The 24,784-nt window shown below is 34.3% G+C and overlaps 2 protein-coding genes across 7 annotated transcripts in view; one reads left to right on the top strand and one right to left on the bottom strand.

The window, feature by feature from the left end:
• The window catches only part of LOC128182051 (uncharacterized), a 69,628-nt gene that overhangs the window by 18,829 nt on the left and 26,015 nt on the right, over positions 1 to 24,784 (top strand). For 4 of the 5 annotated variants that reach the window (XM_052850664.1, XM_052850665.1, XM_052850663.1 and 1 more), the window contains 2 exons: positions 1,205 to 1,369; positions 1,510 to 2,514. The exons of the other annotated variant lie outside the window; for it this stretch is intronic. In XM_052850664.1, the coding sequence (XP_052706624.1) occupies positions 1,269 to 1,369; positions 1,510 to 2,068 (660 nt within the window). In that variant the 5' untranslated portion in view covers positions 1,205 to 1,268 and the 3' untranslated portion in view covers positions 2,069 to 2,514. Of the gene's footprint in view, positions 1 to 1,204; positions 1,370 to 1,509; positions 2,515 to 24,784 lie in introns of those variants that run through there. 5 annotated transcript variants of the gene reach the window in all.
• Positions 2,654 to 5,401, bottom strand: LOC128182050 (uncharacterized). 2 transcript variants are annotated; one of them, XM_052850658.1, is made up of 3 exons: positions 5,131 to 5,401; positions 4,777 to 4,892; positions 2,654 to 4,339 (listed from the first exon to the last, which is right to left on the bottom strand). In XM_052850658.1, exons 1-3 carry the CDS (start codon positions 5,399 to 5,401, stop codon positions 3,470 to 3,472), a joined length of 1,257 nt encoding a protein of 418 aa, XP_052706618.1. In that variant the 3' UTR covers positions 2,654 to 3,469. The 2 variants fall into 2 exon arrangements, with proteins under 2 accessions (XP_052706618.1, XP_052706619.1); XM_052850659.1 differs by lacking the exon at positions 4,777 to 4,892 and having other exon boundaries at positions 5,131 to 5,267.

The following is a 24,784-nucleotide window of genomic DNA, read 5'->3' as shown; positions in this document are numbered from 1 at the left end:
TGCGTTCCCGATCTGTGACAAGCTGTAGCGATTTCTTTTCCTCATCTTGATCACAAAACTTTGGAAGTTGGAGAGTTTCTCTTCGTAGTCCTCTGGTAATTTCTGAGAGATGTGGGTCCTGCGCCGGATCGAAAGGTTGTGTCTCTTTAGGAAGGAGTAACACCAATCTGTCGATGCTTTGAAGTCTCGTGCCTTAGGGTCCTTCTTGGCGATCTTCAGAGCTGTGATGCGAATCTCAGCAGTAGAAACACCATATCCCTGTAGTCTGCGTTCCGTGACCCAGTTGAGCAGCTCGGCCTCTATGTTGGGGAAAAGTGCTGAACGCCCTCTCTCTGCCATCTTGGTCTTCGGTAGCTGCTGTAGTCTGTTTCTCTGACGTCTCCATAGTCGCACGTTGGCCTCGTTGATGGAAAACTGCCTCCCTGCTGCACGATTTCCATGGGCCTCGGCATACGCGATCACTTTCAACTTTTCTCTCGCTGTGAACGACTGACATACATTACCCATCTTAATGCACCAATATCTTACTTGAAAATGATTAAATTTTGATTTTCCTATCAAACCCAAACCATTATTTTTACAAACTGAGCACATAATTTACGCCTCCAATAGATCGCTTTGATCGGCATCGTTTAAAAATTTAATTAGGACCGTTATCTCCTATACATGTACCTGTACACCGTTTTTCACTACTTTTAGGTTGTAATGACAAAACAATTAACGCTTGTTAAAAGTAGTTAATTTTATTTACGGTAGAATATTTAATACTAAGTCTATTTAATCATTGATTATGAAAAAAAAGATATTACCACGATGAATTAGATACGATAAATCTGTGTCTAAAAAATTATTGTGTTTTTCTTATTTCCGGTAGTAAATTTCCGCGATGAAATTGAGCGTGTATAACTGCTTTGTTAATACTCAGGATTACCGTTTGGTCAATTTTTTTGATGCGTATTATACATCGGAACTAGCTTTTTTTCACCACTTTCAGACCCAAAGTGGGGGGTGCGTATTGTACACTACTGCGTATTATATTCACCGGATTACGGTACTTTACAATATTTATTTTTGGTTATTCTACTGAGGGGCCATATGGCACAATATCTTTTGAACGCCCATTGTTGCTCAGGTGAGCGATGTGGCCCCATGGGCCTCTTGTTATAAATCTTGTTACATTTGAAAACATTTTGCATTTAAACAGTGCGGATGGATCATGCAAACATGTTATTGCACTTCTTTTCGGCCTTGCTGACCATGTTGTTACCATGGAGGATAGAACAACCATTGGTGTGACTGATGCAGCAGCTTATTGGGACAAGCCTAGAAAAGTCAGCAGGCCTGTAGTAGCTCATGATCTAGATATAAGGTTAGTACATAGTTATTTGTCATAATTTATGAATGTAATATGTATTTTTATACCAGTTATATTCCTATTTCATTTAACAAAATAGAATGCTGTTCAACTTGTTCAACACTGTCAATATTGACACAATTTATATCTTGTAGGTCAGACATGCATACCCCAGATAAGCCACGGCCATCTGAGGATTCTGGCTACCTACCCCTGAGATCAAGAACCGTGGACCAGAGGGCAATAGAAAAGGGCTTAGTCAAAGTTCTGAAAGATAGCCAGACAGCTGCTGTAGCACTGTATACATTATCGGATTCTGAAGACAGTGAAAGTGACCTGTCCATGTTGGTGGAGGATACTCCTCTGAATATTATTGATCTACTTGCAAAACTTGGTCAAGAGAATCTCAGTGTTGATCATACCTACATCCATGAAGTGAAGGAGCTAACACGGGGCCAGTCAGCAAATCTTATGTGGCAATATCAAAGGAAAGGTAGACTGACTGCATCTAATTTCTACAGTGCTTTTCATTATAGAGGTACCAGCACAGATAATTACATTGTCAAGAATATCATGGGAAAGTACCAGTTTACTTCAAAGTCAGTGGAATATGGGAAATCTCAAGAACATGTTGCCAGAGGAAAGTACATCGAGTACATGGCGAGTCGTCATCCATCGTTTCATTGTTCTGAGACGGGCATCTTTGTTTACTAGGACTTTCCTTACCTTGCAGCTTCTCCTGATGGTGTTACTGAATGTAAATGTTGTGGAAAAGGGCTTTTGGAAATAAAATGTCCATTTAGTTTACAGAATGAGATGCCCCAGATTGCAATGTCTAAAAACTCATCTTGTATTTTGGTTGATGGAAAGTATGAGTTGAAAAAAAATCTGTCTTCCCCATATTATGTTCAGATGCTTGGTCAAATGGCAATTGGGAATTTTTCATTTTGTGATTTTGTCATGTACACAAAGAAAGACATCTATGTTGAAAGAGTTTGCTATTCTAGTGCAGACTGGGAGTCATTGTCATATAGTCTGAAGAGTTTTTATACCCGTTTTGTATTGCCAAACATTGTTTAAACATGTTAAAGTATCATGTACTTGCAGAGTTATAGGACTCTTGCTACTGTAGTTAACACCAAAGCTTTGCATCTTTCTGTTCTGGAGTTTTTAAGCATACCAAGTATATAGTACACGTATCTATTCCATTTAGCATTACACTAAGTCAACTAGTAGTTTATGTTTGAAAATACATGCATAATGACAATACTTGCTTGAGAGAGAGAGAGAGAGAGAGAGAGAGAGAGAGAGAGAGAGAGAGAGAGAGAGAGAGAGAGAGAGAGAGAGAGAATTTTTCAATCTAAAACATTCTTTAAAACTCAACAAGTTTATTAAATAATAACATTTCAGGTTAATTAAATTACAATGTATAAGAATTAAACACATCATGCACTTATTTGTTGAATTCATAACAAATTGAGAATATTTGAGTCAGAATGTAAAATTTGTAACATTCCATGTTATTCAGAATTCATATTTATGCCTATGTAAAGTATATAATACATGTACATTGAAAATACTTTATACATTTAATCATAACAGTATCTCATTTGCATGTACATGTAAAATAGCAGATGTACATTAATGAACTAGGACATTTATCTTTTTCATTAACTTCACTCATAAGTTATTAAGGATTTTGATTGAAAGGAGAATATATGAAGGTCAAAGATTATTTATTTATAAAAAACCACCTGTAACATTTTACCCTGATATATTTAACAAATATTTATAATCAATACATGTATTGTAAACAATATTAAAGTTGATGGAAAAATATATTCAATGTGTTATCTTGATTGCAGAGATGTTGTGAACACATACTAAAATATCACTGGAACTCCAAGAAAGTCAACAGATACATTTCATTTGAATTTCTTTGCAAGTGGTGGCATAAAATTGCAAAAAGCAGCTGCAACACGAAGCATGGCAGAAGATAAGTTTTTCATGTTCAAAGGAAGAATTCCTCCTAGCATTTTAAAGGATTTAAGCCTGCGTATAGCTCTCTCAACATGGATTCGAAGGGAAGCAATTTTTCGAGTCTCTATAATTTGTTTAGAAGTAAGCACTCTTCCTATTCCATTTTTCCACTCGCGAGTGAATGGTGGCATGTTTAGGCATGTTAAGGTATGCTCCTTTTAAAGTTAAAAGGTCTCTAATCTGAAATCCTCTATCAGCCATTACTTCATCACCGGGGGAAATGTTGTCAAGGTATTTGCTGTCAATAGTTATCTTCCTGTCACTTATATTCCCACTCCACAGCTTTGAAACAAAAGTAAATGCACCATTTGGCTGAATAGCAACAAGTGCTTTGAGAGTGTTGTGGGATTTATAGTTGCTCCATGTACTTGATCGAGCAGAACAGTTCTTTGGCTTTTGGATAAATATTTCAGTACAGTCAATAATAGAGGTGGTTTTGGGGTATTTAAGTTTAAATGACAAAGGCAAATGCTTCCTGATTTTAGCACTAGATGGCCATTTGATAACTGACTCAAGAATCTGTGCTAGAAAATTAATCCAGGTGTTGAATAAGATTGAAACATGGCCCACAGATACACCAAAAAGCACAGACAAAGTTAAATTATCCAAACCAAGTCTTAATTTCATCATAATCATCACAAATTCTTCTAACATTGAGAGTTTTCTCTTTTTACCAGGCTTTTGTTGCTCTTTTTCCTGCCAGATCTTAGATCCAGACCGCCCTGCTCCCTTCCAAAATGCAACTTTACCATAGAATGTTGACAGGAACTGTAGAAAGGTTGTAAAAAAGCAGAGTGATGGTAGTCCAAGGAAATGTTTCACGTTATTATCATCCTGCAACACCTTCTTCAGCAGTTCTTCTCTGAAATTAACTTTCCGTGCCTTCAATTCTTCATTTTCTTCCCTCAGCCTTTTATTTTCATAGTGTAATTCCTCACATTTAGCCTGAAAAAGGAAGTATGAAGCTATGTAAATTAATGTTATTGTTTAGATTTAAAAAAGCATCTTCTGAAATTAACTACAACATGTAGTATTTAAGCACAAAGTATACATGTATGTAGTAAGAAAGGAGGAATGAGCATATAAATACAATGAAAATATATGGCTGGACCGGGAATCGAACCCGGACCCCTGCAGGTGTATAGTCAGGAGCTCTACCACTGAGCTACCTAGGCTTATATCTACCGTCCATATAGCCCCAATTACTACATGTATAACACACAGAGAAGATATTCCGATAATTATACTACTGATATATCTAAAATTGTAAAAATACATGTATGTTGTTTCTTTCATTTCATTAACATGACAAATTTAAAGTGCATATTTAAAATAAACTAATTATATTTTGTTGATTATGTAACCTGATTTAATCAAATTACTTCCAAAATCCTAATTCTCTCCACTAGTTCCTCCGCTCTGCAGTATTTACCATTTGGATTGCGACAAATGTATTCATGATCTTGTGTCACTTCAGGGTAGGATAAAACTCCCACAGCTGCAATTTACATGTGCTCAAATTTAACAGATGTTTTATAATTTAAGATGTTTTACTTTAAATATTAATTTATCTTATACATGTTCTAATGAATGGTTTCATTTGGAGCTATATAAACTAGATCATGAAGTACATTAGTATGAAAAAGACACATTGCAAAATGAATATTTTACACGTTTTAAATAGTTTTAATAATAAATTTACATCAATATAATTATGCATGTAATTTCATTATTACCTGTTTCATTATTATTCTCATCTGTGTTGCAGTCTGAGATGTCAATCTCACCAGAAACATACGGATAGCACAACTGGGTTTTGTCCGTGTGGCATTTAATTAACAAGCTTTGCTCTTTTAGGAAATGGTTCGTTTGCAGTACTGTTAGTGTTACACTTGATATCAGCTGTCCTACCATGATAAGAGTTTTTCGTTTTTCTGGGTGTGCTTTGCTTAAAATTATTGTACACAAATAAAGTGGGCAAGGGGTTTTCAAATGTTGGGCAACCATCTACAAAATGTTTAGAACAAACAACGTTGTGTCAATTGTCTACGTTCGGATCGACATTTAATCCCTCTCGTCGAATAAGGTTCAACCATCTTTTAAGAGTACATTCCACTTTAGGTAATTGATAAAAACGTTCATCTTTGTCTTTTCTGCTGTCCGATGTACAGCCAACAGCAATACAATGCCTCACCGGCATATTTCTGTCATATTCACCGCGAACTTTTTACATTGTTTACGCGTTGTTACGGAATGTCCCAGAAATCTCGCGAGAAGTGTGCAATTTTTTACTTTTTCACAGGAGAGCGCACAAAGAACAATAACTCTTCCGGGGATGGAAATAGAAAGTATTGGGACAAGACAATGGTGTCTGACAAATGATATATTTTTCAATACCATAATTCAAAGTTTTTTCCCCTTTTTGTGGAAAGACCTATTGGAATTGTTCTGTGTATTAAGGTTTTCTGTCTGCAACAGAAGATCCTTCTATTATTATATTGCTTATATTTCACTTTTATTAGCTCAGCTGAGCCAAAGGCTTAAGTGAGCTTTTCTGATTACATTTTGTCCGTTGTCCATTTATCTAGCTATCTGTTAACTTTTCTGACCAGTCAGTTGAATGAGTTCAATGCAATATGGGCTACAACAGTACCTGAAACATTCTACTTTCCCACTTGAATCAGGGCTCGACATTAACGCTTGTCCAGTACCAGTTAAAAAGAAATACGGACAGGTGAATATTGCTGGGCACTTGTCTGACTGGACAAGTGCATTTTTAAGGCGTCGAGCTAATGCTCGGCAGCCTTCTAGCGATCGTCTGGATTGGCAATCGTCCAAAAAATCATGCTCTGCACCGCCTTTTAAATGCGCATAAGAAATAAGTTCCTTAAAGTATTAAACGTAGTCTTAAAAGTATTACAAGATTTTTATTCCATTTTTTCAACTAAATTGTGTACAAAAAACCCAACTTTGCCTCCCTGGTTATTGACAACTCATTGCATAAGTATAAATTTGCTTAAATAAGAAATGGCGGATGAATACATTAAGGTGTAAAAATTCACTGAATATTATTTAAGTTTATCACTTACATTTTAATTGGAGACCGTGCCCGATAGACATAAAATTTGATGTGTAAATTTATTTTGTAATCGGGCACGGTCTCCAAAATAAATGTAAGCGATAAACATATCTAGTGATTTTGTTGCAATTAATAAACACGATAATGCAGTTGGTTTGGTCGAGCATTTTAGATAACACGTGTTGTGTACTTGTTTGTAAACAGCCAATATACCATAGGTAATCTTGTTTCAAACGGGAATTGAAATAAATATAAGTATGTTTTATTATTATAATTAGGGACACACTGTTGATATATTCAAGTTATGAACCTGTGAAAATTGTTCAAAGACTGTTTAAAGCAGAAAGAAAATAATTTATTTTTGAACTTTGAAATGTCTTCAACCTTTGTAACTATGATGAGTTATTGTATTATAAACGCGTCACTACCTATTTTATAAGGAAACTTATTTTTGTTTTTAAAGCAACACAAAACATAATTCATTTACTTTTTTTATTCTTATATTATTTGATATACGACTATTAGTACAGAAATTCCAATTATTGATATCATTCTATATAAAAGAAAATGTCAGCTCGACGCCTTTGTGGCCGTTCCGGCCTTTGATTATGTAAAGAAGTCTCCAAAATTAAAAAAAGAAAAGAAAGTTTGGTGATAAGTTTACCCGTAGTTAATTAGTCTCGTTATAAGTTTATCGGTTACTTATTTTGAATTTCGATCCTGACATCAAATTGTAATGCAATTGAGTTTCTCTTGATCGGGATTGAAGTTCACTAATTTCAAACAACTTTCAATATTGAACTGTAAAGGTGTGGATCTTAGTTCTTACAAAAGTACCAAACACACGTTAAGAAAGACAAAGGAACAAAAGGTAGTAAAGATAAAGGATTATGGAAAGCAATGTGATTTTTTTTTAGGAACCATTACATAGGAATATATTGAGAAAAATATTAAAAGATCTTCTTCTCAGGAAGCGATTGGGCAGAAAAGCTGCAACTTGTGTGGAAGCATCCTCAGGTAGTGTAGATTCAAATTTGTTCAAATTATGATCCCCAGGGGTAGGGTGGGGCCACAATGGGGGGGGGGGGTCAAATTTTTACATATTTAGGAATATATAGTGTAAATTTTTTAAAATCTTCTCACAAACCATTTGGTCAGAAAAGCTGAAAATTGTGTGGATGCATCCTCAGGTAGTGTAGATTCAAGTTTGTTCAAACCATAGTCCCCAGGGGTAGGGTGGGGCCACAATTGGGGGTCAAATTTTTACATAGGAATATATAGAGTAAAACTTTACAACTCTTCTTCTCTAAAACTGATCAGCCAGAAAAGCTGTTTTTTGTGTGGAAGCATCCTCAGGTAGTGTAGATTCAAGTTTGTTTAAATCACAATCCCCAGGGTTAGGGTTGGGCCACATAGGGGTGTCGAAATTTTTACATATTAGGAATATATAGAGTAAATCTTTAAAAATCTTCTTCTCTGAAATTTATCAGCCAGAAAAGCTGAAATTTGTGTGAATGCATCATCAGGTAGTGTAGATTCAAGTTTGTACAAATCCTGATCCCCGGGGGTAGGATGGGGCCACAATGGGGGGTCAAATTTTACATAAGAGTATATAGAGAAAAATATTTAAAGATCTTTTTCTCAGAAACCGATTGAGCAGAAAAGCTGCAACTTGTGTGGAAGCATCCTCAGTTAGGGAAGATTCAAGTTTGTTCAAATCATGATCCCCAGGGGTAGGGTGGGGCCACAATGGGGGGGGTGTAAAATTTTGACATAGAAATATATAGGGAAAATTTTTTTTAAATCGTCTTCTAAAGCACAATTTGTCTAGAAAAGCTGTAACTTTTGTCAGTTCAGATAGTGTGGATTAAAATTTGTCAAAATCATAATCTTCAGAAGTAGGGTTGGGGGGGGGGGGGTTCCAATTTTCCATTTTACAAAGGAATAAAAATTTAAATTATTCACTCAATTAAAAGCTCTAATGTAATTGTATATGGCTTTACTTTGTGCAAGCATTTAGACATATTGTTGATTCTTTAAAATTGTTTAGACTTTGGCCTCTTGACAATTCTTCAGCCCCATAAGGGGTTCAAAGTTTGATGTAGGTTTATAATCCATATATAAACAGTTGGTTAAGTCTGATCATCTTCTCGAGAACTGCAATGCTCAATATGTAATATGACTATAAAATCATACAAAGGCTCAATGATAAACATAAGAATATGCAGGGGATATTTTTTTTATACAGGATCTATTATACGACATTGTTCAGATATTTTGTATACGACTACGTAAAGCTGATTTTATTATGTCTATTTTTTCAGGTGAGCAATGTGGCCCATAGGCCTCTTGTTCAGTCATTATTGTTATTTCTTTCGTAATTTGCTAATTATACAGTGTTTCTGGTGTAATGCTATTGTATATGAGGGTATCTGAGGGGGTAAGCCACGACTCCACTGCTATCGCAACATTTTCCTTCCGAGGTCTAAAATATCCGGTAAACATTGTCAACAATGCACGGCTTCAGTCCCAATGAATGTAGACTCCAGCCGAAGAAATGACACCCCAGCAAACGAAAATACATACCGAAGCGTATTCAGCAAGACGACAGCAAACAGCAACACACGTTTTGACAATTGTTACAATGTTTTAACATCGCGAAATGACCAGACAAACGCTTCGATGTAAACACTAGAACTTGCATCACCTTCCGCATGCAGACTACCACTCCTCGACGTCATGTTGTAAAATACGACGTCACAGGTACATTGTTTTCCCGAACTTTCTAAATCTAAAGCAAACCTTGCGCCTTGTAAGTAATATAAGGCATACAGTCTTTATTATTAAACACACATGCTTTAAATTTGTTGTAAAAACTTCCTTTTTACCCACACAATCAAATATATCAAGAAGAAATCAAACTAGAAAGCAGAAAATAAAGAAATCGGACTTCGAAGTTTGAAGATCCATGATCTGCACCCGTGTTTCACCTCCATCTAAGAGGTGCATTTTTAGTGTGCAAGTGGAGAGTTTTCAAGCCGCGGTGACATCATTTTACAGAACCTTATTTTATATTCAGAGATCAGATATCAATGAAATGGCACACGTATTTTCCTCGTAGATTTTAAGAAAAGTAGAATTTTCATTTTTGGGATGTTTTTATAATATAGAATTTAGATCTACTCGGTAATATCTCCGCACACGCTATTTTATTTTTTAAAAATCGTCATAATTGCACAAAATGCAAGCTTTCCTGTAATGCATGTATGTATGTAATGCTTTCATATGCAATATTTATCTGTTTATACTATGATGCTGTTGTGTAATTCTGTATATTTAGCAGAAGTAAATGCATGCTTATAAATACCTTCATTTTATTTCCACTCAATACTGTAGTGATAATTTATTTGGACGTCGGAATCAAATCAAAAATGGGAAAACACGTTAAATAAGGCTAGTGTACATCTAATTTAAATTAAAATATATGAAACTGGGGCTCTGACCCCTTTTCCCATTTTTAGCTCACCTGAGCCAAAGGCTCAAGTGAGCTTTTCTGATCACAATTTGTCCGTTGTCTGTCGTTGTCGTCGTTGTCGTTGTCGTTGTTGTCGTTGTTAACTTTTCACATTTTCATCTTCTTCTCAAGAACCACATGGCCAATTTCAACCAAACTTACCATAAAGTATCCTTAGGTGAAGGGGATTCAGGTTTGTTCAAATGAAGAGCCATGCCCTCTTTCAAGGGGAGATAATTAGGAATTAGTGAAAAAGTAATGGTGTATTTTAAAAATCTTCTTCTCAAGAACCACTTAGCCAGGAAAGATGAAACTCATAGTGAAGTATCCTCATGTGGTGTAGATTCAAGTTTGTTCAAATCATGACCCCTGGGGCAAGGGTGGGGCTGTAATGGATGAGTAAATTTTACATAAGAATACACCAGAAAACCTTTAAACTTTAAAAATCTTCTCCAGATCCCATAAACAACAGAGCTGTGATTAGTTACATTTATATGCAAGGAACTTTATGTAGTGCGCATTCAATTTTGTCTGGTTTGTGGCCGTACGAAATGATATCAACAGATTAGGTTTACCTTTGTTATTTTTTTTTTTCGATCGGGCGCGGTGTACCAAATAAATGAAAACGAGGCTAACCCTGATGTGGACGGTGAAGAAGTAACTGTAGTTTTGTGTTTACACGGATCTTAAACAAAAGTATTCATCGCTATTGTTGTTTTCATTCTGTAAGGTTTGAATAGTTAAGGATTTAGCTAAATAATTACAACCTTGCGTATATTTGTTAATGCAGCATTAATTTGTTATTATGCAGTGTGTAGGCGCGATCATACTGTGCAGTTGAAGTCTCTCGGAGAAAAGTCACACGGAGAAAAACAAGTCCATTTAGATACTGCTATATTTTTTAAGTGTTAAAGAAGATTGAGAAGATGATCTATTTTTAAAATATACTTAGTATAAGGAAGCGTAATAGTTTGTCATCGCACAATATAAAAATAGACGAATTTTACATGCCGAAGAGTTATCTCCCGTTGTCAGCGTAACGCTCCTTTTCCCACTGTCTCTGTCCTTTGTAAGTTACTTGATAATATTTTTAATCTTCAAACGTTATCGGACAATTTCGATCTGTACCTGTATTGCCAGAGTATGGGGTAATATGTAAATTATGAACATATTCTCATACAGATTTAATTACTAAGATACTGACCTATAAAGTTGGTAAGGTTATAGAGGGAAAACAGTGCCTTACGCCAGTTGACCCTGGATAGTCGCCACAAAGGGAAAAAACTTTTGTAAATATGAAAGTCGTCTACAGGGACAACTCTTGCATATAGGTACACCTGTCATCAGAACATGTTTATAAAGCATAACTTATTGTTAGTAAAAGTAGCAGTACAAAGTATTTACTGAAGTTTGCAGAAAGGAAACTATATAAATTGTGATTTTGTGTCAATCGCGGAGATGAGGAATATCGCCTACACAGGTTTCTGACAATTGGCTAAAATAAAGCTTAGTAGTGTGTGTAAAATGATAAAAAAAAAAGGACAAAAGTAGAATAAAAAGACTATAGATTTACATGCAGTTTATTATTAAAATATTGTGTTATGGGCATTTTTTTATTTAAAAATAAATTAATAGGAAGGTGTTATTTTCATGCCATATGATTTTACCATTCTGCATTTTATATTGCACTTGTTCTTTGTTTTATATTGTACTTATTTTTTACATGTAAAGTACTTTAGGGTAATTACATAATTAGATAAGGTGCTATATAAAACTAGAATAATAATAATGTGGTTTATATAATTAGCAGTCTGATTTAAGTTCTAGTGATGGGAAATCAGAAAAAATTAGAATCAATTATATCAGTAATATTCGGCTGGGCATAATTGATTAGTAATGAATTATAATCGAAATTTTTAATTCAAATAAAATAAACACAGAAAAGTTAAACTTATTCATAAATGTTTATTAATTTTTCTTTTAGTAATTGAAAGTTGGAAATAATATTTAGTTAACTTTAAACTTAAACAATATATCATGATCAGATATATTGAAACAGAATGGGAATTAATATTTTTAAAAAATTGCATTCAATGGGTATAGTACTGATATTAGTCCCATCTTTCATTAGAATAACTACATGTATTTATTTCTTGGAATTACAAGGTTTAAAAGTAGTTATGGTATCCAGAAATATTAAGACTTGTATTTTTCATTAATATGTTTTATGGTGTGACCATTTGGGCGAGTGCAGTTGTACCTTAAAAAATACACCTGAAATGTTGATCTGCCACTTCAAACGTAAGTTGCATGAGACATCTAGATTATTATGTCACATGAGAGATCGTCAGGGTTAACGTAAACAGCGGAGCGTCTAGTTGAAACTAATAGACCTAGTGCAATTTTTGTCGAAAGACATTGCAGAGTTATTTTTTGTTTCTTTTTAAGATTTCTACATACTGAAAGACAGTGAAAGTCTTTTATGCCTTATGTTATTATTTATTGGCGCAAAGGGTATTGGGTAGCAAAGGAATTCTGGGAAGCTGTCGCAACAAAATTTGCTTGACAAATGTACAGATTTCATTCCAAATTCCTCTGTTCTTACACGTTAGTCTATTAAGCTTGCTTTGAGACCTTTGCTGCGCACGCTATAATTACAATAACAGATTGTCTAGACTAAAAATGTTTTCTTTTGTATAGTAAAACCTGGCACTGGCTTGCAGTATAGTCCCATTTCCTGTTATTAGTCTGACCCCATATTCAATCCTGGCGGTATAAAATTTAATTGAAAATTTAGTGTTCATTCAGGGCCTTGATATGTTTCAACCATTCTTAACCTAGAAGAGGTGATCATTTTTGACAGAGTAAAAGTATTCATAAAATGGTTTTCTTTGCATTTAACAAGTTCCTTATATTTTTCTTAGCTTTAATTGTGACCCATATGGGACCTAGTTTCTTTGTTGAACTTTGTCTAATTGCTAGCGCTCTCAAGGAGTTAATATTGAGCTTATTTATCTAACTTTAACTGTATGGTGTGTGGCATTTCTCCCAGGAAAAATGTTCAAAGACAACACAGTATCAGTGAAAAGAAATCACTGTTAATTACTTCAATAGAGAGAATACATGTGAATAACAGGTTCAGTCAATTTATCATGGCCTTTTAAAATGTTAAGAATACTTGAATTAGTTACAAATTGAGTAATATATTGCAAATTTCTATTTTTTAGGGTTTAGATCTAAGGACAAATCACTCTAACTGCAGGAAAATAGCTTAGAATCAGAACTCTTTAGTGTGCAGTGTAGAGAGCGTTCTTAATCTTTTATTTAAAAGAAATTTCAAGGTATTAAATGCTACCAAAATATAACACATGTTAGAGGAATATTTAGAGGAAATGGCAGAATTAAAAGGTTTTGACCAAAATAGCCAAATTTTAAGAATACTGACTTTGTAATTTCTCATACGAGTTATGAAAAAATAAAGATGCATGTGGTGGCATAACATAGAAAAACTTAAAATGGCTTAAAGGGCTGCTTTTATAATTTTGACTGCAGGTTAAGCACAATACCAATGTACACACAGTCCTTTATAAACATGATAAAAAAAATCTATAAAATTTTATGAAATACCACAGTGGTTAGATATGTAATTTGGATTATTGCACAAAAGCTATGCCAGTAAATGTCGTATACATTTATACGGTACATATAATTTCTGGAAATGTGTGACACATGTTCAAGGTAAGTCTTGTGTGAAAATGATATACAAATTGCATGTAACTTGCGTCTTTCTTAAAATGATTGATTGTATGTTATTTAACAACCCTCTGAATTTCTCGCTCATATGAAACACCAGTACTTGCAGGTGGAGATCTACAAATTTTGTCCTATACTCGGCACTCAGGGCCATTGAGCAGTGAGGGACCTTTTTTATGCCAGCACTTTCAGAGACACAGGACCTCTGTTGTTATGGTCTTGTCTAAAGGACCAGTCTCCACATCCCACAGTGGGATTCGAATCTGCGAACTAAGGATAAACTCCTTAGTTTGTGTCTCTAGAGCAGACGCTCTGTACCACACAAGTGACCTCTTTAAATGAATGTTGTCATATGTGTTGCCTGTAATTTTGAATTTACTTTCAGGGTTTAATTTTTTTCAACTTTCTGCTTTCCTAAATTTGATTTGTGCTACAAACTTAAAATAAGTATATATTTTTAATAGTATCTGCATTGTAGTTCCCAACAACTGCTCTCTAATCTGAAAGTGTCAGTGATGACAGCATTATTATTTTTAGAAAGTGTGTTAGTATCAAGTGAAAGCTATGCTGATCCTTATTATTTAGTATAGATTATGACATTGTTATATTTTTTGTAGATCACAGAATGCCTAGGAAGAAGAGCTGGAAGAAAGCTGCTGCAAAAAAGAACCCATGTAAGGCAGATGTGGGTGACAAGTACCCCACAGATGTTGGCCACGTCCAACTGTCTGTGCCTCTGGGTGTAGGCCACGTCCTAACACCTATGACATCTGTACCGGCAGGGATGGTCTCTACCACCCCTGTGACAGTGGTCTCTGCGGCTCTCCCTGAGACCACTATGCCTCAAACTATGCCTCAAATGTTGCCTCTGGCTCAAACTATGCCTCAAATGTTGCCTCTGGCTCAAAAGTTGCCTCAAATGATTACTCAGAATTCCTCTCAGTTGCTTACTCAGAATATCTCTCAGATTACAACTCAGAATATTACTCCGTTTGTAATGAACAATATACCAAATGAAACAACACATGCACTGCAAGGTAATTGTATGCATCAGAATTCAGATAATGTGGTGTTTGGATCTTTCCATCAGGGAAGCATGAGGTTTTCATCATTTTCAAGAGGTAATCAGTGTACATGCAATTCACTTATGATGTTGGCAAATTCATATGAACATTTTTCATTTACTAGTTCCTTTTTAGATCAGACTCTGCTCAAGGGAGATAATTTGTACAACACGGTTGTGAAGAATCTTCAGAGTGCTGGAAAACTTAAAAGTAGATTACTGATGTTTGATGAATTACCAATTCATATTGATTCTGGTGAAAATCACCATATGGTTGATAAGTTTGATACATTGTTTGGCTTATTAGTTACAGATGATAAGAGAAATCAAATTCAAACTCTACATGAATGTCTGCAACAAGCATTGGGATTATCTAGGTACGTATTAATAATGATTGGCTCAATATGTTCAGCACTGTACAAAGATTCAGACAATGATTTTTATTTTTTTGACTCACATTCTCATGGGGAAAATGGTTTGTCTCAATGTGATGGAAAGTCTCTGATGAGACACAGTTGCTGCTTAGATGATTTATTAGGATTTCTGTATGCAATGTATGAAAGTATGCACATTGAATTTGCAACTGAATTTGAAGTGATGCCTGTCGCTTTCCGTACACTTATTCATAGCTTCCCTAGTAATAATCAAAGTACACATCAATATTATAGATTAGATCAGTTAACAACAACTGCTCTCACAAACAAACAATCTGATGGCACCAATACTGGTCACTTAAAAACAACAGCAATAAAGAAAGATAAAAAGGATTACATGAGACAATATATGAGAAACAAGAGACAAGATCCAGAGATTAAAAGCAAGGAAAGGGACAGTATGAGAAACAAGAGACAGGATCCCGAGTTTAAAGTCAAGGAAAGGGACAATAAAAGAAGCAAGAGACAAGATCCAGAGTTTAAAGACAACGAAAGAGACCGTATGAGAAACAAACGACAAGATGCAGAGTTTAAAGGAAAAGAGAGGAACAGTATGAGAAACAAGAGACAAGATCCAGAGTTTAAAGTCAAGGAAAGGTACAATAAAAGAAGCAAGAGACAAGATCCAGAGTTTAAAGACAACGAAAGAGACCATATGAGAAACAAACGACAACATGCAGAGTTTAAAGTAAAGGAAAGGGACAGTAAAAGAAGCAAGAGACAGGATCCAGAGTTTAAAGACAATGAAAGAGACCGTATGAGAAACAAACGACAAAATGCAGAGTTTAAAGGAAAAGAGAGGAACAGTAAGAGAAACAAGAGACAGGATCCCGAGTTTAAAGTCAAGGAAAGGGAAAGTAAAAGAAGCAAGAGACAAAATCCAGAGTTTAAAGACAATGAAAGAGACCGTATGAGAAACAAACGACAAAATACAGAGTTTAAAGACAAGGAAAGGGACAGTAAGAGAATTAAAAGGCAAGAAGAAGAATATAGGCATGATGAGCAAATAAGAGATTTAAAGAAGAAAAAAGAAATGAGACAAAGTTCTAACCAGTTAGAAAAAGAGAGATTGAAGATGAAAGAAAAGAGAAAAAATGAACACTATAGATCATCAGAAAATATTGCTGCAAAACAATCAAAAGCACACTCACGGGGGAATTTGGACTATATTGAAACTGAAAAACAAAGATACAGAAAAAGTAAATTTGGAGTTGATGCAATTGAGTGTGTTGAGAATTTTCACAACAATGTAAGATTGGGTCCTGTGTTTGTATGCACATGTTGCCAACAGACATGGTTTCATGAAAGTGTTTCAAATGTAGATAATATTTTGTTGGATGCTGAAATCAAAAGGAAGTATTTTACTAATACAAAGTCTGTAAACGAGCAGGAATGGATATGCAACACATGCAATTCAAGTTTAAAAGAAAGTCGAACTCCAAAACTCTCTATTGCAAATGGAATGATATGGAATCAAAAACCAAGTGAATTGAATCTGTTACCATTGGAAGAAAGACTTGTATCCTTAAGAATTCCCTTCATGCAGATAAGAGAATTACCAAGAGGAGGACAATATTCTGTAAAAGGAAATGTTGTAAATGTGCCAGTTGACATTCAACCAACAATCAATAGTCTTCCCAGGAGACTTGATGAAAATATTACAATACCTGTGAAGTTAAAAAGAAAACTATCTTTTCAGCACTCTTATTGTCATGAAAATATCCGACCTACAAAGGTTCTGATTGCTTTACATTGGTTAATGAAAAACAGTGAATATTATAAGAATTCAAACATAAACATAGATGACAACTGGTTCCATGAGGTCACCAATTCTGCAAGCGAATTAATGAGACAGTTTATAGAGGGTCACACCAATGAAGATTCAGCAATGCATGACCAATCAGATGGATCAGACTCTGATGAATTCTGTGAAGTTGATAGTGGTAAGGATGGAAATCGTGATACTCTATTAGACAGTGACTCATTTGACATGAATCAGATCTTCACGTTTGCTCCAGGAGAAGGACAGCGTCCAATCAGTTTGTATCAAGATCAAATGGCCGAGTATTTGTCATTTCCAACAATATTTTGTGGTGAAGGAAGAGTAGAAAACGATCAGCGTCAAGTACCTGTTTCATATGCTGATATTGCCAAGTGGGAATTACGAAGTGCTGATAGACGTGCTGCACAGTCGGTACCAAATTTGTTTTTCAAATTGAAAAAGATTCAACTAAAACAGGTAACAGACAAATGCAATTTAGCCCTTAGGAAGTGCAAAACAAAGGGGAAAACCTTTACTGCAAATGAAATAAGAAATCCTGATCAAATCAGTGACATTGTTAGACACAATGAGGGATTTTATGTTTTCAAACAATTGAGAAATTCTCCTCCTTATCTTGAAACAAGAAAGAAAGATGTTTTTGCAATGATACGACAGCTTGGTCTACCAACTTGGTTTATGTCCTTTTCTGCTGCAGATACACGTTGGAATGATCTGATCAGAGCACTAGGAGTTTTAAACGATGGCAAACAGTACACAGATTCTGAAATTCAGAGCATGACATGGACTGAAAAGTCAAAGTTGGTTCAGAAAGACCCAATTACATGTACAAGATATTTTGATCATCGTTTTCGGACTTTTTTAAATACTGTACTTAAGAGTGATCATCATCCTATTGGCAAGGTACAGGACTTTTTCTATAGAGTTGAATTTCAGCAAAGGGGATCACCACATGTTCACATGATTGTTTGGATTGAAAATGCTCCAAAATACTTAGAAAATGATAACAAGGAAATTGTTGCATTTGTTGACAGCTACTTGAAGTGTGAAAGGAATACAGAAGACAATTTGATAGAATTGCAAGTTCATAAACACTCACAAACATGCAAAAAAAAAGGAAAGGCTGTTTGCAGATTTGGATTTCCACTTCCACCACTCCAAGCTACTATGATATTGGAACCTTTGGACAGTGACATTGAGAAATACAAGAAAATGTATAAGACTATGCAAGACAAAGTGAATGACTTTAAAAATGGATGTGACATCAGCTGCACTTTCCAAGACTTTTTGCAAAATGTACTACAACTATCTGAAGATGATTATATAAAATGCATCAGAAGTTCTTTGAGAACACCCAAGGTATTTTTAAAACGTAAACCCTGTGACTTGAGAGTGAATGCTTACAACAGTACTCTTCTTCATGCATGGGCAGCAAACATCGATATTCAGTATGTTTTGGATCCATATGCTTGTGCAATGTACATTGTCTCATACATAAGTAAATCCCAAAGGGGCATGAGTGATCTGTTGAGTAGAGCTGCAAAAGAAGCAAGAGATGGCAATCTTGACATTAAGAGACAAGTTAGACATATTGGAAATCAATTTCTTAACAGTGTTGAAGTTGGAGCACAAGAAGCAGCATATCTAGTTTTGCAAATGCCCCTTACAAAAGCATCAAGAGATGTAATGTTTATAAACACATCTCCAGTTGATGACCGTGTAATACTTGTCAAACCTGATTCAGAACTCGAAAAGTTGAATGCTAATTCCACAGACATAGAATGCAGTAACATAGTCAAAAGATATGCAAAACGTCCAAAACAACTGGAAAACTGGTGTTTAGCTGACTATGTGTCACAGTTAGATGTAGTTTTCCCAAAGGAAAGTATAACTGACCTGTCTGAAATGGAAACAAATGATGATGAGAGACACCAGTCAGAAAATGAAGATAGTGGATCTGATACTGAGGGTGAATTTAAAGACGACAGCACATTAGTTGTGTTGAGAAATGGAATTAAAATTAAGCGCAGAAAAACACCAAGAGTTATACGATATGTGCGCTATAGCTTAAAGACAAACCCAGAAAATTACTATAGAGAAAAATTAATGCTGTTCACTCCATGGCGAAATGAAACTTCTGATCTTCTGTGTGGACATCAGAGCTTTGAGCAATCATTTAACCAGAAAAAAATTTTCTTAGCTAAGAAAATCAAACAGTATGAACATAATGCTGATATGCTTGAGCAGGCAGAACAGATGGCGCAGGATGATTTGACAGAAGCATATGATGAATTAGCTCCTGGTGCTCAACAAACTGATGCAGATGATGAATATGAAGGAACTGTTAACTCTGAAACATTTGTTCACTTTAATCCAGAAAGGCCAATTGAACAGAGAGAGTATGACATAGGAAGTGATGTTGGAATTCCATCAACAAGACAACTGAATGAGCAGAGTTCTGTTAGATTACCTGATGATCAGTATTTAAAGCTTGTAGCCAGTTTAAATTTGAAGCAACGGGAATTCTTCAATCATGTTATGCAATGGATCAAGTCTAAACAGGAACCTATTCATGCATATCTGTCAGGAGGTGCAGGAGTTGGAAAGTCAGTGTTAATCAGAGCACTTTATCAAGCTTTACATCGGTATTTATGTGCTAAGGAGGGTGAGAATCCAGATGATATACGAATTCTTCTTTGTGCATACACTGGTAAAGCTGCATTTAACATTGGTGGTCAAACAATTGCTTCTGCATTTCACCAGAAAATTAACCAAAGGCAGCAAAACATGCATTGTGATGAACTCAACACATTTAGAACTAAGTATAGAAATTTGTCAGTAGTCATCATAGATGAAATTTCAATGGTTGGCAACGCAAAGTTGGAATTTATAAATAACAGACTTCAGCTTCTTACTGGTTTGAAGAGGCCGTTTGGAGACATTAGTATTATTGCTGTCGGAGATTTCTTTCAACATAAACCAATCATGGATGGCTGGATTTTTCAAGATTTAAAACAAAATGCCCAAGCACTTGCATGTAATCTTTGGAAACAAAACTTCACCTTATTTGAATTAGATGAAGTAATGCGACAAAAAGATGATTTAGAATTTGCACAGCTTTTGAACCGTCTTCGTCACAATGAGATGACTTCTGCGGACTTGGATATAATTCACAGGCGCATCATTGCTGAAAATAGTCAAAATTATCCACACAATGCTCCCCATCTTTTCACAATGAATGCAAAAGTAGATGAATATAACAATAAACTTATAGAGCAACTTCCTGGTGAAAAAGTTATTGTTATAGCTGTTGACAGTGTCCTCCAAGACCACAGTAAGTCTGTGAAAGACCGACTACTCAGATCATTGCAATATCAAGATGATGTAAGCAAAACTGCAAATCTCATGACAAGACTAACTCTAGCCATTGGAATGATATATGACATTACGGTTAATATTGATGTTACTGATGGCTTGACAAATGGTTCATCATGTACTGTATTTCTTGTTGAAAACAGATTACCTGGTGTATCAAGGCCAAGTATTGTGTGGGTGAAGTTTTTAGATTCTGCAGTAGGAAGAATTGCTCGACAGAAATACAGACATCTTTTCCATGATGATGTTATGGATGATTGGACACCAATATTTGACTGTCAGCGATCTTTTGTTTTCAATTCAACTACATATCAAAGAATACAGTTTCCTTTAAGACCAGCTGCTGGTAAGACAATTCATAAGGCTCAGGGCTGCACTGTTGATGAAATTGTAGTAGATTTGTCTCAATCAAGGATAAGGAAAACACCCCACATTCATTATGTAGCTCTTAGTAGAGTTAGATCTGTTGAAAAGTTGCATATTCTAAATTTCAATGAACAAGCATTAACTGTTGATGAAAAAGTTGTAGAAGAAATGGAAAGAATGAGGAAGGAAGCACTTCTAAAACTGTGTTATCTTCCATTGTACAAAACAGAGCAGAACAAACTAAAAATTATGTTTAATAATGCAAGATCTCTTCACAAACATTTCAATGAAATTAAAAATGAACCCAATGTTTTAGCATCAGATGTTATTGGTTTTTCAGAAACAAGATTAACCATCAATGATGAACAGAATTTTATGATGGAAGGTTACTTGACTCTGTTTAATCATGAAAAGAGAAGTGACAGCTATCGTCCTCATCATGGAACAGCATTATACGTTAAAGAAGACCATTTGATGACATGTATCTCAAAATTCAGCAACACTTTGCTTGAATTCATCATAGCTTTAATACATTTCAGAGACCTTGGAGAAGTGCAGATAATTGTTTTATACAAGTTCCCTGCATGTTCTTTTAAAGAATTTGAACGTGAAGTTATGTTGCATTTAAAACCTTTTGTAGACACAAAGAAGAAATTGATAATTCTTGGAGATTTCAATTTTGATTTGTTTACAGGTCACAGAGAATTTCTGAACTTTATGAACTTGAATTTAAAATGCACACAATTGGTAAAAAAGGTAACTCACGAGTCGGGTTCACAACTTGATTTGATTTTCACAAACTTTCCTCATTGTGAAACTGATGTGATTGAGGCATATTGATCAGACCATAAAATGATTTACTGTACATATACTTTATGAATCTGATATAAGGGACGCACAAGTATTTATTTGGGAGAGATACGTCATCTTGTCCCCTCTCCCACCTACCAATGTGCCAGTGTCACTTAGTGACATTTGGTACATTGATTACTGTATACAGGGTTATATTCGCCCTAGCTGTGTTAATTATTTTCATCCTTTCACATAATTTTGCAACATTTAAAATTCTCCCCAGTTGCAGTTTTATTGAAGAAATCATACCATGTTCTTTTAATTTACCCCATTTTATATTTGTCTACCTCTAAGATGGATGACGCGGGAAAATAAAATGGGGCGAATATTTCCCTGTATACAGTATCTGATAGGCACCAATTACTTGATGTAAAATCTTGTTTCTTATTAGGCATATGTATACTTAAAGATGAGACGACACGTTCCTCAGTGTTAGATAACTTTTTCCGTCAATTTGTTAATGGTTTACTACTACTTTGACAAGCTTTCTTGCAAAAAATTAGGGTACCTTACCAGGCATTTCTGCAAATTACTAGAGTATGCAATTTCCTATATAATCTCCTTGAAAATACACTTGAATTGCTGATATAAAAATAAATACATGTACACCACAGCAAATTTCACTATATAAGAATTATATCTCCACCACAACGAGGTTTTGAACTCGCAACCTCTAGAACCTATACACTTCTGCTAGTGTGCGGCCACGGTTCTAACAACTTGACCATCTAGACACGTAAACAAAACCAAGTAAATTTTGAACATTTTTAAAGTAATTATAAAATTAATATTTTTTATTGGAACGTACTCTTTATTACGAGGAGATAGAAAAAAGATTCTCGAGGTACGTGTTGTCTGACCTTAAACTTTTTTTATGTGCATGCATGGAATAGCTTAAAAAATTGCAAGCAACTCATTAATGATCACAAAACAATTGTACTAAACAAGAAACCTTCATTATGACTTTTTATTAATTTTCAACAGACAATTAATAAATGTACAAAATAATTGAATATTGTATGTTACGGAAAATTCATGTGCCATCAATGACAATTATTCATGTCCAAAAAATGATGTTCATTGTATTATATGTTAGTTAAAATTTATAAATTATGAGTATACTGTATTGATGTTTGTGAGTTAGTTTTACCCTTGCTATTTATATTCTTTTCTTTCATGATACATGAATATCATGAACTTGGTATTTTGAATATACATGAAATTTTTTGAGATTACATTAATTGTTTACAAAGTTTAATTTCAAGAAATTAATGACTTCTGGTAAATAATGATTAGAGTTATACTAGAAATATACACTTGCATCAAGTAATCGGTATCTTTGATATATGTTCAACACTGTATTCTATAGTTTTATGAAGTAAATTCACCGAATATTACCTTTATGAAATAATTGCTGTATAGAAAAATTGTAAATTTATTAATGTTACTGTGTCTTGTGACATTTAGTCCCTCAAGAACAATACTGGAGTACATGAGAGTATAAACTTTTACAGTGTATATGAATTCATATTTTTTCCAGAGCAAATATAATAACAATTTCAGTGTCAATATTCTTATCATACATGAAATTCAAGTCTTTATGTAATTACTTTGTAATCAACCTAATGCAGTATTGTAGATATTACAATTGCTTAGGCTTTAAACAGGCTGTGTGGTCAACAAATTAACCTATAGATGCACCTGAAAATGAAATACATGTACTTGCAAAAGTTCACACACTATATTTAAAGCCATTATCTATGATTTTATTCATGCAGAGCTCCCAGAAATTAGATTACTGATCATGACCATCCAGCATACTTATTGATTTTTGTTTAAGTCACTTGTTTCTTCTTGTAGCTGAATTAGAATTTGATACATGAATTTTGAAAGCACATGCAGCTCAGTTAGAGATTTTTTTTTATATATATCATTTAAATCATTTTAAATTTTTTGAAATAATGTTCATTGTATATATGAACTTATATGTTTAAGTTTATTGTATTTTTGTATTTCAAAACATTCCAAAATTCCTTTAAACATTTTCCTTTACTATCTCTAGTTACCTGTGTAGAATAGGAATGCAACCTGCTTACTCAGAGAGATACCTACAACTCATTCTAAGTTACTAGTATATTGCTGATTTCAGATAACTCCATATTAATTGATATTTAATATTCTCCAGCATTGAGATATTTAATATGTGACCACCATTATATTATTCTCTAATGAGAATCGACTGTATATTAAACACTTATAGGCAGGTAAGTATCAAAAGAGGGGGTCAATGGACAGCCCGTAAAGGGAGGTAAACCTACCTCTTTTTAACATTACAATTTTTCCTATAAAAGAGAGGAAAAAAGGTGGATCACTAGAATTTCTCATGACTGGTCTTTAAAATCAAAATTATTGATTACAGAAAGATCTTAATCAATCCATTTTGCTATATTACCATCAAGTTTAGGTAATCTGATTCCTGCAGGTACTCCAATTAAATGTTACCTAATAAAAATTCTTTAAAAATATTATTTGATATTCAAAGTCAGAACCAAAGGACTTTACAAAATTTTGATTATTGCCGAATAATTTCACATTGAATTTTGCATTGAAGTCTATGGGCAGTGCATCATTTTTTAAGAAATTGTAAAATATGATTTGAATTCCAAACAAATCTCTTGGTTGGAAATATGCATAAACACCCTCTTCATTAAAATATGAAATAAATGATTTTTTTACCGCAGAAATTTTAACAAAATAACAATTTTCTACTTTTCATCAAGGGCAAAAACTCTTCAAAAACTTTTTAATGTGCATCTCCTTTCATGTTATGAGTCTTGTGAATTTGGTTAATTTCAATTTTATCATTATCTAGCATCTATGTTTACATGTAATGTTATTGTCAAGAAGTTTTGCATTTCTGTCACAAAATTGTTGCAATATTGCATATTTGATACTGTACGTGTACATATATGTCTGTTTAAGTCATATACAATTTAGATAGTTCATTGTTAGTAAATAACACTTCTTAGTTTTTATTATATTATCTACATGTACTAATTGTCTGATAAATTTTCAACAAATCTGTTGAATTTTGTAAAGAAATTAAAGTAAAATCTTATTCACATTTTCTGTTTTTATTATAACTAAGCTAAGCAAATGTTACACCCCCCCCCC

This window comes from Crassostrea angulata, chromosome 4 (genome assembly GCF_025612915.1).
Source record: "Crassostrea angulata isolate pt1a10 chromosome 4, ASM2561291v2, whole genome shotgun sequence".
Taxonomy (NCBI): Eukaryota; Metazoa; Mollusca; class Bivalvia; order Ostreida; family Ostreidae; genus Magallana; species Magallana angulata.
Note: the sequence above shows the minus strand (reverse complement) of the source record. Positions and strands in the feature narration are given on the sequence as shown.

Coding starts and splice junctions, on each gene's coding strand:
- LOC128182050 (XM_052850658.1), bottom strand. CDS start 5,401: ATGGTTGCCCAACATTTGAAAACCCCTTGCCCACTTTATTTGTGTACA. Junction 4,893..5,130: donor TGAGAATAATAATGAAACAG/GTAATAATGAAA, acceptor TGTAAATTGCAG/CTGTGGGAGTTTTATCCTAC. Junction 4,340..4,776: donor AGAGAATTAGGATTTTGGAA/GTAATTTGATTA, acceptor TTCCTTTTTCAG/GCTAAATGTGAGGAATTACA.